General features: G+C 36.4%; 1 protein-coding gene across 1 annotated transcript in view; it reads right to left on the reverse strand.

The window, feature by feature from the left end:
* Window positions 1-793: 793 nt before the first annotated feature.
* The window catches only part of LOC139864361 (uncharacterized), a 110,227-nt gene continuing 90,045 nt past the window's right edge, over window positions 794-20,975 (reverse strand). Inside the window, exon 3 of the mRNA XM_071852941.1 lies at window positions 794-1,254. Within this exon, the coding sequence (XP_071709042.1) occupies window positions 794-1,254 (461 nt within the window). The remainder of the gene's footprint in view (window positions 1,255-20,975) is intronic.

The raw sequence follows: 20,975 nt of genomic DNA on the forward strand, positions 1-20,975 counted from the left end.
TGTTTAAGGAAAGTTAGAAGCAATGGAATGATGTTGTGATCTTTAGCTCATCATGAAGATCCAACAACCATTTTGAGATTTCAAACTGAATTCCCTCCTGCATTTGACTTTGTAGTTGTTAGTTACAAAAATAAGTACTCATATTTTATTGTATTTCTTAATCATATGTTTATACATTATAAATAAATAAGAGTTTGACTAACTTATACCTTAAAGACACACAGGATCATTAATAAATTATAAATTTTTAAAATTAATTTAATGTATAATTAATATTTATGTATAAATGGAAATAAATGAGTTTAATAACTGTATTTTAAATTAAAAATGAAAATATATAAAGTATTTTTAATCCTCTTTATATTGTACGTTAGTATTTTGTGCCGTTAGGGCACAAGTGTTCAATTACATATGTACGCATTTACAATCTCATATCATACATGTATAATTAATTATAATAATCACTATATTTGATCTTACATAATATGCATATATATGTATTGGATATATCGGGTTTGAATGACTACGGGAACTTTTAAATTACATTATTTTTTCTAGTGTAAACCTAACGAATTATATATTAATGCTATATTATGTTTTCTTTAATGTTTATTTATTTTTTATTTTTGAAAAGCAAAGTAATTATATTATATAACTTCAAGAATACAACACTGATATATCCACAAGCATCGGATATATCCAAAACCGAACAAAACGAACCTATTTACAATTTAGAGAGCAAAGATTGCAACCTATGCGATTAATCAATTACATACAACCAAGGACTAACTAATCAACTATGCCAGTCGATGGTGACGCCTTTGATTCTAGCCGAGATCCAATCGAAAGATTTTACTTGAATCTCATTAAGAATCACCGGCGAGATACTACTTTTGCCTTGAAATACCAAAGAATTACGATTCCTCCATATCGAATAAGCGCATGTCCACTCCACGGCTTGCCAAATTTTTGAGCCAAAAGGAGACATATTAAGAGGATATTTCCCCCGAAGTAAATCACACGAGTTTATGTTGATATTGGAATTCCACCATTTGAAAACTCGAGCCCACACATCCGAAGAGAGCTTACATTCAAATAACGCATGATGAACCGATTCAAGATCATTATCACAAACGGGGCATCGAACACTATGCAAGTCAATGCCTCTTTTGTCAAGTTCAATCCGAATCGGTAATCTTTTTTTCAAGACCCTCCATACAAAAACTTCAAGTTTCTTTGGTGAGACGACCCGTCCTAATCCATAAGGACGAATACAATAACATATGATTACATCGCGAGGTATTTAACCTCTATATGATACATTTTACAAACATTGCATTCGTTTTTAAAAGACAAACTTTCATTACATCGAAAGTTGACGGCATGCATACCATTTCGTAATATATCCAACTATAATTGACTTAATAATAATCTTGATGAACTCAACGATTCGAATGCAACGTCTTTTGAAATATGTCATGAATGACTTCAAGTAATATCTCTAAAATGAGCAAATGCACAGCGGAAAATTTCTTTCGTACCTGAAAATAAACATGCTTTAAAGTGTCAATCAAAAGGTTGGTGAGTTCATTAGTTTATCATAATCAATCATTTTCATTATTTTAATAGACCACAAGATTTTCATTTCCATTTCTCATAAATATACGTCCCATGCATAGAGACAAAAATAATCATTCATATGGATTGAACACCTGGTAACCGACATTAACAAGATGCATATAAGAATATCCCCTATCATTCCGGGACATCCATCGGACATGATAAAACAACATCGAAGTACTAAAGTATCCGCTACAACGGATGGGGTTTGTTAGGCCCAATAGATCTATCTTTAGGATTCGCGTCAATTAGTAGACTGGTTTTCTAATTCTTAGGCTACCAAGCAAAAGGGGCATATTTGGCTTCGATCATTCAACCATATAATGTAGTTTCGATTACTTGTGTCTATTTCGTAAAACATTTATAAAAGTAGCGCATGTATTCTCAGTCCCAAAAATATATATTGCAAAAACATTTAAAAAGGGAGTAATGAAACTCACCATACTGTATTTTGTAGTAAAAATACATATGACGAAACTGAACAATGCAGAATTGACTTCAGATTCACGAACCTATATCATTTATATGTATATTAACATATATCCTTTAATCTCCATTCGGTAAAAAGCGGGCTGTTTTGGGTTGGGAATTAAAAACCTATCTTAGACTTTGAGTTCGAAGCTAAGACTTTGGAAATATGTTAATATATGTAAATAAGACTTTCAGTATTTTTTTCATGATTTTAGACAAAGTGAGAGTATTTTATCAAAAATAATATATTGGGTGGATGCCGGGATTTTTCCAAATCTGTCCACCGACACAAAAAGAGGGTAAAGCTCTAACAATTACTACTTAGGATGAACTTTTCGAATTGGTTTTGTAAAATTAACTTCTTAATGAATCCATAGCAATTTGATTTACTTTAAACGGAGTTGTAATGAATATTTAGCGAGCAAAACAAAATCTGCTAAAATTAACGTTGTATGGACGAAATTTATATTATAAAAACTATATTAACCATATCTTTGTTAACTTTTCCTATATCCTATATATATATTTAGACATGTTATCAGTAGTATAACAAAATATTATAATCTTGGTTAATTCTGTGATTGTATATATGTATAATAATATTCTTGGTACGTCCTAACACAATAAGTATACAATACATTTTGATAAATCCTAAGACAATACGTACACAATACGTCTTAGTTAATTCTAAGACAATACGTATACAATACGTCTCTGGGTTGATGCAAAGACAATACTATACAATACGTCGTGGGGTAATTCTAAGATTATATATATATATATATACCTATTATTGGACTATTGGACTTTTCGGACTATTTTGGACTACTAACATAAAATGTTAAAAATTATTATATAAGTATTCTATGAACTTGCTTTATTTTATTCATATGTCGTATTATTATGTGAATCGTTATTATTGTTATAGGTTCGTGAATCCAAGGACGACGGTCAAATTTTTAATAAGTTGAAACTTATTATTAATATACTTTTACTACTGTGAGTATATAGTCCCATTTTTAAACTCTAAAAATATTTTGGGATGAGAATACATGCATTTTATGTTTTACGCCATGGACACAAGTACTTAAAATATATTCTACGTTGAGTTGTACCACATTGCATATCTTCCCTAATAGTTTGGTAACTAATATTTACATGTTGTAAGAACATGTAAGCGCGAATCCTATTGATAGATCTATCGGGTTTGGCAACCCCAACCGGGCTAGTCGCTCTAGTATCATAAACGGTTGCATAGTACTTCATTTTTACTACACATGGTACAGTGTAGAGAGATTTCATAATAAAGAGAATATGCCACATTAATGGTTAAGTATGGTTACCGAAGCGCTCAACAAACTTTTAGAATACTTTTATACACTTGCGAGTGTACATATATTTATAACTATGAAATCTTGTGGTCTATATTTATATCGATGATAAACCTATATATCTCACCAACCTTTGTGTTGACTGTTTACGCATGTTTATTCTCAGGTCCTTAAGAAAGTCTTCCGCTGTTGCATTATCTGAGCAAGCTATGCATGGAGTCTCATACTTTTATTTAAATAAAGTGTTGCATTCAATAAAACCTTTATCATGTATTATATTCGACTGTTACTTCACGTGTGTAGTATTTGGAAACCGATGTATTTTGGGGATTATTTCTTAAATAATCGCCCACTTGTTTAAAACATGCATTATGTATAATAATGATGTGATTTTTATGAAACGAATGCAATATTTTCTAAAACGTATCATATAGAGGTCAAATACCTTGCTATGGGACCAATGAGAACGTACTGCGTTTATAGTAATATGGACAGGTCATTTCAGTTGGCATCAAAGCGGTGGTCTTAGCGAACCAGGTCTTGCATTAGCGTGTCTAACTGATAGTTGTTAGGATGCATTAGTGGGTCTGGACTTCGACCTTAGCTGTATGTCAAAAGTTATGCTTATCAATTTTTGTCGGAAATTACCTGCTTATCATCTTAAGTCTAGACGCGTCGTACTGAATTCATTGCATAGATAGTGTATAGACAAATTCATATCTTTGCATATCTATTACAGTAAACTTTGTCTGACATCTTTCGAAAAATCCTCCGTAACTTATGGGATTCTGGTATTATAAATACATATGTAAATTATGTATTGAGGAATACCAAACTAGTTCTATACATTATTTCATTTCAAAAATCTTTTCCCTACTCTGTACGAGATGGATCCTTCAACTGGTTCAAGTTCATCGGATTCCGACAGCTATTCCGATATGGATATTCATCTGAGCTCCGAAAGCAGTGTAACCAGAATGGATCAACCGATTAGCCATCATCTATTCTGGATGGATTGGGGATGGGTTCGTAGCTGACTCAGTCAATGGAGACGAGAAGAAGGCGATCCTTTCCACCCACCAAATTTCCCTCTTGGCGAAGAACCTGAAGCACTTACCGGTGAACCAGTCCGAAACACCATTTTCACCCTCATTTCTAGAGTATCTCGCCACGATTATATATTATCTAAACTTCTAGATCTTATTCATCCTCTCGTTCCAACCGCCAATCATCCCGGTGTACTAGAAGAAGTCAACGAGCTTCGCGCTAGAGTGATGGCTTTAGAGAATATGATGCAGAACTTACAAGCATCACAAGCCCCACAAGCACCAACTGCACCACCTGCATCCACACCAATGGTACCATTACCACCACCAACAACATCCGCATCGCAAACCCCAACATCACAATCTGTCCCACGAGCATCAACGTCATATGCCCTGTAGATATCAAGGAATACCAACAACATCAAACGATGAAGTATTGATTCATAACTTCATCGGAGAAATATTCTACGGTGATTATGTAATCTCTAAAGTTTTAGAGATTATTTATTCTAATCATAACCGTAAATCAAGATGAGTGGATGGATAGAGATGATAGAGGGGAGAATAGAAACCCTGACAGGAATGGTGCGTGCGTTACAAAATAGACTTGTTTTACAAGCAGCACCAGCAGTACCGACAACATCACCAGTACCAGCAGCACCTACAACATCACAAGCTCTGCCAGTTCCATAATCACCGACATCATTACAAATCAAGAACGAGCATATTGTATCAACGAGTTATGAAGTATTAACTCATTCCCTCTAGAAAAAAAAATTTATATGTATATTATATATATATATATATATATATATATATATATATATATATATATATATATATATATATATATATATATATATATATATATGAGTTTTTAAACCACAATATATCTTTTCTTACTAAGCTATTACGTATGAATGTTAAAGGGTAGATACTACTCGGTTAATTCATATTACTAATATGCTATGATGTACATCCTTCGTTAATGACTTAACAATCATTAATTATAATCTCTGCTTCAACTCAATAGATTCCATTTCATAATAAACCAAGTGTATTGTTCGAGTACGTATTAGATTTCACACTTTCATTTTCGATGTACTCGAAACTTTCTAGAAAACGTCATTCGTGTCTTGCGAAGTTCACAAGAATTCTACGAATACCAACATCAATCACCGAGGAAATATCAATAAAAATGAATAATGAAGTATTGATTCATAATTTCATTTATGTTGAAGAAATACTCCGCAAAAATTATGTAATCTCTAAAGTGTTAGGGGTTATTCATTCTAGCTCCAGCAAAAATCAAATGAGTTTAATAGTATATTAACTCATTAAATCTATATTACATCTGCAGAAAATATAAAAACATATATTTTTATAAAGACTGTAATAAAAATTCTCTTGTACAAAATATTACTTGTGAAACTTTAACGGGTAGGTAATACCCGAGAATTATACAAATTCACAATTAATATGTTATACTGTACATTCTTCAATTCTGATTCAATAATCATTAACCATACTCAACAATATACATTCTTTCATAGAAACCAGAATAACCATTCTCATTCAAATTCAATTACATATTCTAGTTTTGACATATCAGAATCCAAGTCAAGATTAAACAGACGACATCACTCTTAGATTCCTACATCCTTCAAAATCATACTTTAAATTCAAACTATACTAGAACATCACTTTCATTCACAAAACTCATAAAGATATTCGTATCATTCAAGATTCACGACGAATTCATTATACGGATATTGACGATGACAGCCTGCGTCTAAACCCTTCAAAATTCTTGAAAACACCTCAACTAAGGAACAATCGAGAGAATGAACCAATCACACGATACATACGAAGAATATATGCATATAGATATGCATCCGGAGGACACTTGGAACCTAAGCAAAGGTTCAACACATATCCGTGTGAGATCCTTTAGCATTATTATTACCCAAAATAATTATACAATCCCTTTTCAAAATAGCGAATTTTGTCACAGCTCCAACAAGACAACTTCGACTTTTCATCCGGAGTAGCCTTATTATAACCTTGATATATACGTTGTCTTTTCGCCATCGTTACCGGGGAACCTTTTATATTCCACCACATTAGTAGTAAGCTTGCCAGTAACTTTATTGCTCTTTGATCTCTCTGAAAGATCACTATAAAACCTTGTCATGTACCCACCTACATCTTGTAACAATAATTATCATACCAAACCCCAGGAAGCATCAATAATTATTCTTGAATCTCACATCATTTATGCATATACATATAACGTTATTTCCTGGAATTATAATTCTGAAATCTGGAATAGCACTTCAGCCTACGAATCAGTACTATGAAGTTTTAAAAAAGCTGAATGAAGCAGCAGAAACTGTAGACAACCGTAACACTCAAAAGTTGATGATAAAGAATATTGTGTTAGCAAAGCACAGAAAAATAGAAGGTTTGGAACTGGAAAACGGATTGAGCAAACCCTGAAGGAGGCTGTGGACAAATCACAAGGACGAAATCTACCTTCAAAGAATCCAAATGATTCCGTGTCTGCTAAAATCCTTAGCAAATACCTTGCTCCTTACTCTAAAACCCTTGCAGACAATATTCTTCATCATCCTCTTATCTTAAATATTCTAAGATATCATCGTATCTTCCATTATAAATATCCTTCATATTTCTTAAGATATTTTCATCACCATTCTTATCTGAAATCATTTATTCCTTCGCGTTATCTGTATCACATCATAAAGAAAACTGTTTTAGTTTCTAAATATCTGAAACCTCTGAGTGTAAAGTATGAATGTTTTTGAAGTAATGTTGGGAACTGAAGCATGAGTTAGTATAATATAATGACACTTGATCAACGTGATTATATTACAGTAAGTCATGCTGAGTTTCTAAATGGAACGTAATGATTCACAGACCATAACGTCATCATGTGCCATGTTACATGACTCTTACATTCAATCTAATCTCTAAACATATCAAGAACATATTCTATTGATAGTTCTATCTTTTCCTTTGGATTATGGTAATTTCACACGTCAAATTGTGCTATTACAATTTCTCTCTTAGAGCATTAGCTATGTTCATTCCGAATTTCATATCTATGAATTCTAGACCATTATTCGCTTGACTTGAAGTCGGAAAAAGAAGACGAAAGCATGAAACTCCAAAATATAAGGAAAAATATAAGCACGAAGACAACGCAGAAATTACAAACCGTGTATATTGATGCGTATAGCAATATAAAGACACGGGAAAACTAAGAACACTATAAACCCAGGAGCATAGTAGAAATTAACGAATTCCTCCGGTGGAAGATGAAAAAGAAGAATGACAGATGTGATAGTCAAGAATATATCAAGAATTAAAATTAGATGGAGCATATTGATGAATGTTTTGAAAGTACGAAGAAAGGAAGAAAGTATAAAAGATGGGAGATGTGGAAATAAGGAAACGTAGGAGGTTGATTTATAGTAAAATATCTGACACAGAAATCGAGACAGATTATTGCATTAAATCGAAGAGGATCATAATTTCATTAATCGCCGAAGAATCAAATCTTATATAGATTACAAAGATTTTCTGTAATTCGGAGATCAACCGTGATGACGTCAAAAGATAAGACGAATCCATATTTTCTCATTTCACTCTTTTATGATAGCTTTACTCATACGTTTGGAGTAATCAAATTATTTTATCCATATTTCTCAATCATGATAAAACCCTATGAATCAACTTATATTCGTCATAATAACATTCTTATTGTTAGCCATGACGACCTCGAACAAATTTCGGGACGAAATTTCTTTAACGGGTGGGTACTGTGACGACCCGAAAATTTCCGACCAAATTTAAACTTAATCTTTATATAATTCCGACTTGATAAGCAATGAATTTTAATAAATCTTGAACCTTCGGAAAGAGTTTTACACAACTTTTATTCCAACGATTCACGAACGTCATAATCTGATTTAATTGTTTAATTGTTTAATTATTGTGTATATATATGGATTTATATATATTTAACTTGAAAATATGATAATTAAAAATCTCATTAAGTATACTAACAAAGTATTATATATATATATTTTCATACTACTAATTTAAAGAGTTTTCAAACAATATATATTACTATTTAAACGACGTAATTAACTTATGTTAAAATGTATTTACATATAATGTATTACGAGTGTAAATACATCCTTACAAGTATTGAATACACTTTATAATATACCAATACATATAAAGGATAGCTATACTCGTATTTTCGTTCAATTTCCTCAAGAATTCTACTCGCATTCATACGGTATTTTTACCCGTATTATACACAGCTTCTAGAAGTATTTACTATTGGTATATAACAATAGCAATCTGCAATTATTTGTGTAATATGTCATCCATGACCTAATTAATTTAATATGTCATGCATGACTTAATACAATTCAACTTATCTTAGATATTTTCACTAAAATCCAAAATTATAAGCTTATAAATAAGGACCATTTTAACTCATTTTTACTCCACATTTTCTTAAACTAAAAACACACACTTGAATGCTCTCATATCATACTTTAATCTCAGCAACTTTCCTCTTCATAATCAAGGTAAAATAATTCTCAAAATCCTTGTTCAATTCCTTGTATAGTTGCTATCTTATTATACTTATAAAACTTGTAAAAACTAGAACATGTTTTGGTGAACACCAAACTTGATTGAAAAACTAATATAATCTTTCTAAATTAACTCTAATAACACTTATTTATATGTATTATGATGTTATATTAAGTTAATATAAGAACTTATAACTTGTACATATGAAGAACACCTTGAAACTTAACATATATCCTTTAATCTCCATTCGGTAAAAAGCGGGCTGTTTTGGGTTGGGAATTAAAAACCTATCTTAGACTTTGAGTTCGAGGCTAAGACTTCGGAAATATGTTAATATATGTAAATAAGACTTCCAGTATTTTTTTCATGATTTTAGACAAAGTGAGAGTATTTTATCAAAAATCATATATTGGGTGGATGCCGGGATTTTTCCAAATCTGTCCACCGACACAAAAAGAGGGTAAAGCTCTAAAAATTACTACTTGGGATGAACTTTTCGAATTGGTTTTGTAAAATTTACTTCTTAATGAATCCATAGCAATTTGATTCACTTTAAACGGAGTTGTAATGAATATTTAGCGAGCAAAACAAAATCTGCTAAAATTAACGTTGTATGGACGAAATTTATATTATAAAAACTATATTAACCATATCCTTGTTAACTTTTTCTATATCCTATATATATTTGGACATGTTATCTGTAATGACCCTGGATTTTCCAACGTTAATTATTAATAATTATTATTATTAATACGTGTGATAAAACGAATGTATGTTATTACATTTACATGTTGCCATGATTGCCCGTACTTGACTTTAATTACCCGAAACGTCTTTGTGACACGCGAAACTTTTACGAATAGTATTTTTGAATATTATTTACATTCATGATTAATTTATTAATCATTTTAATTAACTATGGTTATTAGTTAGTTACTTGGGCTTTAATTGGATTTATTTGTTAATTAATTGAACTTGGGCTTTATTAGTGTAATGGACTCATGATATTGGGCTTATAAGCCCACCCTACATTTTAAGTGGACTAACTAGCCCACTCTTGCATGTAAGTATCAAATTGAATGGAAACTAGTTAGTTAAGAACAATTGGAATCTTGTTAGCTCATAATCCCCATGAAACCCCATCTATTAACCACCCTTTTGAACTTTAACATGCTAGTAACCATAAAACATTTCCCTCCCCCTTTTGAACTTTAACATGCTAGAAACCCCATCTTCTGCCTAATGTTTTCTGGGTTCTGTAACATACCAGTACACCTGAGCTACTGTAACCTTGATTTTCAGATAGATCTTTTCGAGTCGATAATTTTTCATATAGGACTCGTCTTAATCCGAGTTACGGTTTAGGATTTATGGCCGTCCGATCGTCACTATGTCCATTTAACGTTGTGCTGAAAATTCTGACCTACTCGCACTTAGACCGTCGCCACGGTCAAACAAAGACGAGTTTGCTTCTGTAATTTTTTCCACAACTAAGGGACTCATATACGGAGCCATGGCCACTGGTCTCACCTTATTTCAGTAGGTATAGAGGCCGTGGTGACTGACCGAACTCAGCCTTTGTTTTAAACTACTTTCATGAACGAAACTTAGTTTACGCCTTTTCTTTGATGATGAATGATGATGACCCTTTAGACCTTATTTACATACTTTTAAACCTATTCGGATGATTTACTGACTTAGTACTATTTGACTTAGGTTGAGGACCCGTTTGGACAACCTTCATTACTTGCTTACTTTCTGAGTCATACTTTACCGCTACTTTATCATTGTGAGTTATAGCATTCCCTTTTTACTCTAAACTTATTTTGGGAACTGAGAATACAAGCGGATTTTATGTTTTACATACTAGGCACGAGTACTTAAACTTATATATGTGTGGGTTATATAACGGCAGAAACATTCCCTTTAGCTCGGTAACGTTTAGTCATTAGTTTTTGAACCGGTGAACGCGAATCTTAGATATGGATCCATAGGGTTTGACATCCCCACTCGGGCTAGTAGCGCTAGCATTTAACGAGTGTTTAATACTTCGTAAACATACGCACTTGCCAAGTGTACTTTCAGGGGGTATAAACGTTAAGTTAGTTACCAAGTGCCCACGGTTAACATATACTTTATCATACTATTTTGAAACGCTCTTTGTAGCACTGAAATCTCGTGGCCTACCTTACATACTGTTATACTTAAACTATAGCTCACCAACCTTTGTGTTGACGTTTTTAAACATATTTTTCTCAGGTGCTTAAGGTTATTTGCTTCCACTGTCGTGCTAGTCTTGCCGTAGACACCCGCTGCTCTAGTGTTATCACCGCATGAACTGTTTATCTTGCATTCAAACTTTAATACTTTTGAACTATGTTTTGTAACGACCTAAGGGTCACATACATTTATTCGTGCTTGCTATTCATAGAAGCATACTGTTGGTGTAAAACAATTGACGTCGGTTATGACGTCATCTTTTTATCGTGAATGCAACTTCTTTTATTACAGCATATAGTACTTAACCTTGTAATGATCCTGTTGTTGATGATTTGTACACGATGGTTTTGTACGGGGCATCACATTTGGTATCAGAGCATTGGTTGTAGGGAATTAGGATGCATTAGTAAGTCTAAGACCGACCCGAGTAGGATTCACTAATAGGACTAATCTACAACTTGCTAGTTTACTTGTTTCCGCTGAACTTACTGCATGATGCTGCTTATTTTTACTGCTATATGCCGTATGCTATTACATGATTTCACTACTGCATGATATTACTTGCTTTCGATTGCATGCTACTTCTATACGATTCGTTATTATTGCCATGCTACTTATTGTTATACATGATTTAAACTGTTGGCCTAATACGTGCTTGCTTTATGACTTACTGACATGGAAAATTTATTTTTCCTTGTTCAGATGTCGGATGTTCCACCTGCTATCGTTTTGGGCAGTTTAGACTCGTCAGCCACCCCACCTGCTGCTGCTGCCGACACACCGATCCCGCTACCCACGAGTGACCCCGGCGCTTCATCTTCCGGGACTAGCAGCTAGGCGCCTACACCAGTGGCTACTATTGACGGACACGTGGACCCTACGGAGATTCCAGCTCCGTCTGCTCCCGGATCCTCGGAGCCACAGCCCCGCGTCGGTGGTGTTGTGATTCCCACGGAGTTCGGGGAAGGGCCATTTCGTAACCATATGCGCATGCCGTGTCGACGCGCTCCTAATGGACGTTTAGTGCCGATTCCACCATTCAGATACAGACAGATGATGGCCGCCCACGAATGACCAGTTCAGCCACCCGTGCAGCCACCACATGATTCGGATGACTCATCATCCGCTGATTCTTCATCAGATGACTCTTCCTCAGATGACTCCAGTGATGATGAGGACCCTGCTGATATACCTATTCAGCCACCCTCCACCCCTCCGAAGAAGCGGTATCGCTTCGATGGTACCATCATTCCGGGGATCAACGGAGGCCGTGCTTTCACTGACGCATTTGGTCGGCATCGTAGGGTTACTGCTCGTAAGCGGCTTGTGCCGTACCCTGCCGACCCACAAGTGCGTAAGACACCCCGTTACGTACTGACTATTTCTGGAGCCGGAACGTCTGCACCCCGTTTCGTGCGGTCTGCACCACCCGTACCACCGGCACCACCCGCACCACCCGCACCACCTACACCGCCTGCCCCACCATCTCCCTCTAACGAGGAACTGAGGAGGGAGGTGGAAATCCTCCGAGCTCGGGTTACTGAGCTCGAGGAGCAGTTGGCTCAGGTTTTAGACATCCTACACCCACCTTCACCGTAGGACCTTTTGTATTAGATTTCATGATGTAATCTAGTTGTAGTTTCATATTTCACTTATGTATTGTACGAATCTATCATGATGTATGAAACTTATTATTAATGAATGGAAACTTTGTGATGTTACTTTTTGCACAAGTGTTCTATTTACGTTACTGTATGGTGTTTTGCGGTACTTGTATCAACTTGCGTTACTTAATTAACATGTATTGTGCTGTTTACATGTTGGTTGTTATATACTATATTATTATATATTGAATGCTGGATTTTGACTTGAGTCAAAATGTTTGTATAGAACACCATGGCTAACGGTCGATCCACACCTACTGCTGCTCAAATTGAAGAGATGATCCAAGAACGTGTAGCCGCAGCCATTGCAGAAATGCAACCCCAAGCTCCACCGCCACCGCCACCACCACCGGTTATTCAACCCATTCGAAATGGGTGTACTTACAAGGAATTCCAGAGCTGTAAACCACACAACTTCAGTGGAACCGAGGGACCGGTTGGTCTCACCAGATGTTTCTAGAAACTTGAATCAGTATTCCGAGTTAGCAACTGTTCGGAGGACAACAAAACCAAATTTGCTACTTGCACGCTGTCTGACGGTGCGCTCACGTGGTGGAACACAATGGCACAGGCACAAGGCATTGATGAGGCGTATGCTACACCATGGGAGGAATTTAAAGCGGCTATGATTGATGAGTATTGTCCGAGAACCGAGATACAAAAGATGGAAATGGAATTCATGCAGTTAAAGGCCGTTGGGAACGACCTTGATGGTTACAACAGGAGATTTTTGGAACTAGCCCTGATGTGTCTGACAATGGTCACCCCGGAATTTAAGTGAATGGAGAGATACTTCTGGGGACTCCCTAAGAGCATTAAGGGAAACGTCACCTCATCCAAACCACCAAATGTTCCCGAAGCGATGCGCATGGCGCATACTTTAATGAATCAGATAACCATCGATGAACCGGAGAAAACTAAGTCTGAAGCAGGTACTAGTGAGAAGCGCAAATGGGATAACCACAACAACAACAACAACAACAACAACAACAACAATAACAGGGGAAGAAACTATGAACAGAACCCGGCGAAACGACATGAGGGTTTCAGAGGAAACAACAACGGTGGAAACCCCAACCCCAACAACAACACCAACTCCAACCCGAACTACAAGGGAACCCTACCTCAATGCAAGAGGTGTTACAAACACCACACTGGGTATTGCAATGTTGTCTGCGAGAAGTGCCAACGGTTTGGGCATGTTGGAAAAGACTTCAAGGTCACCACTTTGAATGGGAAGCCGAACACCAACGGGCCGAAGAAATGTTACGAATGCGGGCAGACAGGCCATTTCAGAAATGCGTGTCCAAATAAGCGAAAAGATGGCGGACCACCGCGCGCTAGAGCTTTCAATGTTAATGCAAGGGACGCATGCAAAAACCCCGACTTGGTGACAGGTATATTCAAAATCAACAATCTTTTAGCTTCTGTCTTGTTTGATACTGGTGCGGATAGAAGTTATATATGTAGACATTTTTGCGATAAGATTAATTGGTCATTAGTCCCGTTAAAAGAAAGTATGCTTGTCGAGGTCGTCAATGGAAAACTTGAAAAGGTTGACCACATTAGTCGAGGAGCTATTATCAACATAGCTGGTGCATATTTCGAAATTGATTTGATACCTATCAAACTGGGAAGTTTTGACATGATCGTTGGTATGGATTGGTTGAGTAAGATAAGGGCCGATATTATCTGTGGAGATAAAGCACTTCGCATACCACAAGGAGATGGCGAACCACTGGTTATCTATGGAGAGAGATGTACCTCGAAGTTGAACCTCATTAGTTGCGTGAAAGCGCAAAAGATTATGAAGAAGGGACGTTTTGCTGTCCTAGCACATGTGAAAGCAGTAGAAACTGAGGTGAAAAGCGTGAATGACGTTCGAATTGTGAACGAATTTTCCGATGTCTTCCCTGAAGAATTGCCTGGATTACCGCCGCCAAGAGCAGTAGAGTTTCAGATTGATTTAGTACCAGGAGCTGCACCTGTAGCTCGTGCACCTTATAGACTCGCACCTTCCGAGATGCAAGAATTACAAAGCCAACTACAAGAACTACTTGATCGAGGATTTATCCAACCAAGTTTCTCGCCTTGGGGCGCACCTGTGTTGTTTGTAAAGAAGAAGGATGGATCCTTCCATATGTGTATCGACTACCGAGAGCTTAACAAATTGACTATCAAGAATCGGTATCCTCTCCCCAGAATTGACGATCTTTTTGACCAACTACAAGGATCGAGAGTTTACTCAAAGATCGATTTACGATCCGGTTATCACCAGTTGAGGGTGAAGGAAAGTGACGTGATGAAAACTGCATTTAGAACCCGTTATGGTCATTATGAGTTTCTCGTGATGCCATTCGGATTAACCAATGCACCTGCCGTGTTCATGGACCTCATGAATCGTGGCTGCAAGCCGTACTTGGATAAGTTCGTTATCGTTTTCATAGATGATATCCTCATCTACTCTAAGAGCGAAGAAGAGCATGAGCAACACCTCTGACTAGTACTTGAACTCTTGAGACAAGAGCAACTTTTCGCCAAATTCTCAAAGTGTGAATTTTGGTTGAAGGAAGTACAATTTCTGGGTCATGTTGTGAGCGACCAGGGTATCAAAGTTGATCCCACCAAGATTGAAGCTATCAGCAAGTGGGAGACCCCCCTACTCCGACGCATATTCGCCAATTTCTAGGTCTCGCCGGTTACTACCGAAGGTTCATTGAAGGATTTTCTCTGATTGCGCGTCCTTTGACCGCACTGACTCACAAGGGCAAGAAGTTCATTTGGGAACCCGCACACGAATCAACATTCCAAACTTTGAAGAAGAAGTTAACCACCGCACCTATCCTATCACTTCCCGAAGGCATTGACGACTTTGTTGTTTATTGCGATGCGTCGAAAAGTGGTTTTGGTTGTGTATGATGCAACGATCAAAAGTTATTACCTATGCCTCCCGACAATTGAAGATTCACGAGCGGAATTACACTACTCACGATCTTGAACTTGGAGCCGTTGTCTTTGCGCTCAAATTGTAGAGACACTATTTGTATGGAACTAAGAGCACTATCTTCACCGATCACAAGAGTCTCCAGCATATCTTTGATCAGAAGCAACTGAATATGAGACAGCGTCGATGGATCGAGATGCTCAACGACTACGATTGTGAACTTCGTTATCATCCTGGCAATGCCAATGTTGTAGCTGACGCTTTAAGCTGAAAGGAGAGGATGGCACCTCTTCGTGTTAGGGCTCTGAATATCACCATCCATTTGAACCTCAACAGCCAGATCAGAGTAGCCCAAGATGAGGCTCTCAAGGAGGAGAATATATCTCACGAACATTTGAACATACTTGTCTCTCGATTCGAGGTTAGGGAGTCTGGACTCTGATGTTATGCCGGAAGAATTTGGGTACCTCTTTATGGAGATCTACGGAACCTTATACTTGACGAAGCACATAAATCGAGATATTTAATTCATCCCGGAGTGGGCAAGTTGTACCACGATCTTAAAGAACAGTATTGGTGGCCGAATCTTAAGAAGGACGTTGCAACTTATGTTGGTAGTGTTTGACTTGCTCGAAGGTTAAAGCCGAGCCTCAGAGACCTTCTGGGTTACTTCAGCAACCAGAAATCCCACAATAGAAGTGGGAAAGGATCACAATGGATTTCATCACCAAGCTACCAAAGACGGTGGGCGGATACGATACCATCTGGTTTATCGTTGACCGTCTTACCAAATCTGCACACTTCTTGGCTATGAAGGAGACGGATACAATGGAGAGACTTGCTCAACTATACATCAAGGAGGTTGTATCTCGTCATGGTGTACCTTTATCGATCATCTCAGATCGTGATCCCCGTTTTGCTTCTAGATTTTGGCGTTCTTTACAAGAAGCCATGGGAACTCGTCTCGACATGAGTACAGCATATCACCCACAGACCGACGGGCAAAGTGAACGAACAATTCAGACCCTGGAAGACATGTTGTGTGCATGTGTCATCGATTTCGGAAAGGCCTGGAAAAGGCATTTGCCACTCGCCGAATTCTCGTACAACAACAGTTATCACTCGAGCATTAATGCTACACCTTTTGAAGCATTGTATTTCCGCAAGTGCCGATCTCCTATTTGTTGGGCCGAAGTAGGTGAAAAGCAAATCACCAGACCCGAGGTAGTCCATGAAACCACGGAGAAGATTGCTCAGATTCAAGCTAGACTTAAGACTGCCCGCGATCGCCAAAAGAGTTATGCTGATCTTAAATGTAAAGACTTTGAATTCAATGTTGGTGACCGTGTAATGTTGAAGGTTGCACCTTGGAAGGGTGTGATTCGCTTTGGAAAACGCGGAAAGTTAAACCCGCGATACATTGGTCCTTTTGAAATCCTGGAACGTGTTGGACCCGTTGCTTATCGTTTGGATCTACCAGCACAATTGAGCTCAGTTCATCCTACCTTCCACGTGTCAAACTTGAAGAAGTGTCTTGCTGCACCCGAACTTATCATACCACTCGAGGAACTTACGATTGACGACAAACTTCACTTTGTGGAAGAACCTGTTGAAATTATGGATCGTGAGATCAAAACTTTGAAACGCAACAAGATTCCGATCATCCGAGTGCGATGGAATGCCAAACGAGGACCTGAGTTTACTTGAGAGCGAGAGGATCGAATGATGCAGAAGTATCCTCACCTTTTTCCGACTCCTCCATCTACCTCAGCTTAAAATTTCGGGACGAAATTTTCTTTAACAGGTGGGTAATGTAACGACCCTGGATTTTCCAACGTTAATTATTAATAATTATTATTATTAATATGTGTGATAAAACGAATGTATGTTATTACATTTACATGTTGCCATGATTGCCCGTACTTGACTTTAATTGCCCGAAACGTCTTTGTGACACGCGAAACTTTTACGAATAATATTTTTGAATATTATTTAGATTCATGATTAATTTATTAATCATTTTAATTAACTATGGTTATTAGTTAGTTACTTGGGCTTTAATTGGATTTATTTGTTAATTAATTGAACTTGGGCTTTATTAGTGTAATGGACTCATGATATTGAGCTTATAATCCCACCCTACATTTTAAGTGGACTAACTAGCCCACTCTTGCATGTAAGTATCAAATTGAATGGAAACTAGTTAGTTAAGAACAATTGGAATCTTGTTAGCTCATAATCCCCATGAAACCCCATCTATTAACCACCCTTTTGAACTTTAACATGCTAGTAACCATAAAACATTTCCCTCCCCCTTTTTTTCTGCAGAAAACCGTGGCCTTTAGGCCTTGGGATGGAGTGTTTGGTTTCAATTTTTCATTACTTACTTCATTCTCATTTACTCACTCTCAAAACACACACATACTTGCTTCATCTTTTCTCTCATTTTTCTTTCTTTCTTGTAAGTGAATGGAACTTATTTTCTCTTCTTCTTTCTTACAAAAACCGAACCACATACGCATGTATCATCATCATCTTTTGTTACTTGATTATTGTTTACTTACTTGTAATTGTTAGTTCTAGTTGCTTACTTTGTTGTTGTTTATTTACTTTTTTTTTCTAAGAAGCAAACTTGTTAGTTTGATTCTCCATCTAACTTGTTCTTACAAGGCATACAAGAACATAAAGTTTCTAGCTTATGTTCTTCATTTATTGTTTCAAAAGTTTGTAAGTTCATAGTTGTTAAACTCATACTTGTAAGTCATGTTAGTAAACTTTAAAGTTTACTCTCTTAAAGATCAAACTTTGGTTTGAATCTTTAAAGTATGAACAACCATGAACCTTTTACTTGTTTACTTAGTTATTTCTTTGTATTATGTACTTTAATTTCATGTTTGTTGGTTGTTATTGGTCAAATGTTACTTGTTAACTTTGATCTCATTAATCTTGAACTAAAGTTAACTTTAAAAGTTCAAGAACATGTAAGTAAGCTTTCTTTAATTATAACTTTGTATACTTATGCATGATCTAGACTTTTGAGTCTTCGATCTTCAAGATCTAACTAAGAACTATGTTCTACAACTTAAGATCTTGATTTCATAAGTTCACTTTCAAGTTTGTAACTTATTATTAGTTTTAAAGTTCATGTATGTGTTAGATCTAAGACTTTGATGTAACTTTGGTTCATCAAAACACTTGCAACACTTAAGTGAGTTGTGCTTCATGTCTTAGACTTACACTTGGGTTATGATGGTCAAACCTTGGTAAAAATGATGCAAACAGATCAACGAGTTGTACACCTGAAGCTATATGCAGCAAGGATGAGAACCGTGATAAGCATCGAGCACGAAGACCACCGGAACCCACTATTTTTCTATTTTCTGTCTTCTGCCTAATGTTTTCTTGGTTCTGTAACATACCAGTAGACCTGGGCTACTGTAACCTTGATTTTCAGATAGATCTTTTCGAGTAGATAATTTTTCATATAGGACTCGTCTTAATCCGAGTTACGGTTTAGGATTTATGGCCCTCCGATCGTCACTATGTCCATTTTACGTTGTGCTGAAAATTCTGACCTACTCGCACTTAGACCGTCGCCACGGTCAAACGAAGACGAGTTTGCTTCTGTAATTTTTACCACAACTAAGGGACTCATATACGGAGCCATGGCCACTGGTCACATCTTATTTCAGTAGGTATAGAGGCCGTGGTGACTGACCGAACTCAGCCTTTGTTTTAAACTACTTTCATGAACGAAACTTACTTTACGCCTTTTGTTTGATGATGAATGATGATGACCCTTAAGACCTTATTTACATACTTTTAAACCTATTCGGACGATTTACTGACTTAGTACTATTTGACTTAGGTTGAGGACCCGTTTGGACAACCTTCATTACTTGCTTACTTTCCGAGTCATACTTTACCGCTACTTTATCATTGTGAGTTATAGCATTCTCTTTTTACTCTAAACTTATTTTGGGAACTGAGAATACATGCGGATTTTATGTTTTACATACTAGGCACGAGTACTTAAACTTATATATGTGTGGGCTATATAACGGCAGAAACATTCCCTTTAGCTCGGTAACGTTTAGTCATTGGTTTTTGAACCGGTGAAAGCGAATCTTAGATATGGATCCATAGAGTTTGACATCCCCACTCGGGCTAGTAGCGCTACCATTTAATGAGTGTTTAATACTTCATAAACATACGCACTTGCCAAGTGTACTTTCAGGGGGTATAAACGTTAAGTTAGTTACCAAGTGCCCACGGTTAACATATACTTTATCATACTATTTTGAAACGCTCTTTGTAGCACTGAAATCTCGTGGCCTACCTTACATACTGTTATACTTAAACTATAGCTCACCAACCTTTGTGTTGACATTTTTAAGCATATTTTTCTCAGGTGCTTAAGGTTATTTGCTTCCGCTGTCGTGCTAGTCTTACCGTAGACACCCGCTACTCTAGTGTTATCACCGCATGAACTGTTTATCTTGCATTCAAACTTTAATACTTTTGAACTATGTTTTGTAACGACCTAAGGGTCACATACATTTATTCATGCTTGCTATTCGTAGAAGCATACTGTTGGTGTAAAACAATTGACGTCGGTTATGACGTCATCTTTTTATCGTGAATGTAACTTCTTTTATTACAGCATATAGTACTTAACCTTGTAATGATCCTGCTGTTGATGATTCGTACACGATGGTTTTGTACGGGGTATCACATTATCAGTAGTATAACAAAATATTATAATCTTGGTTAATTCTGTGATTGTATATATGTATAATAATATTCTTGGTACGTCCTAACACAATAAGTATACAATACATTTTGATAAATCCTAAGACAATACGTACACAATACGTCTTAGTTAATTCTAAGACAATACGTATACAATACGTCTCTGGGTTGATGCAAAAACAGTACGTATACAATACGTCGTGGGGTAATTCTAAGATTATATATATATATATATATATATATATATATATATATATATATATATATATATATATATATATATATACCGATTATT

Source organism: Rutidosis leptorrhynchoides, chromosome 8 (assembly GCF_046630445.1).
Source record: "Rutidosis leptorrhynchoides isolate AG116_Rl617_1_P2 chromosome 8, CSIRO_AGI_Rlap_v1, whole genome shotgun sequence".
NCBI classification, from domain to species: Eukaryota; Viridiplantae; Streptophyta; class Magnoliopsida; order Asterales; family Asteraceae; genus Rutidosis; species Rutidosis leptorrhynchoides.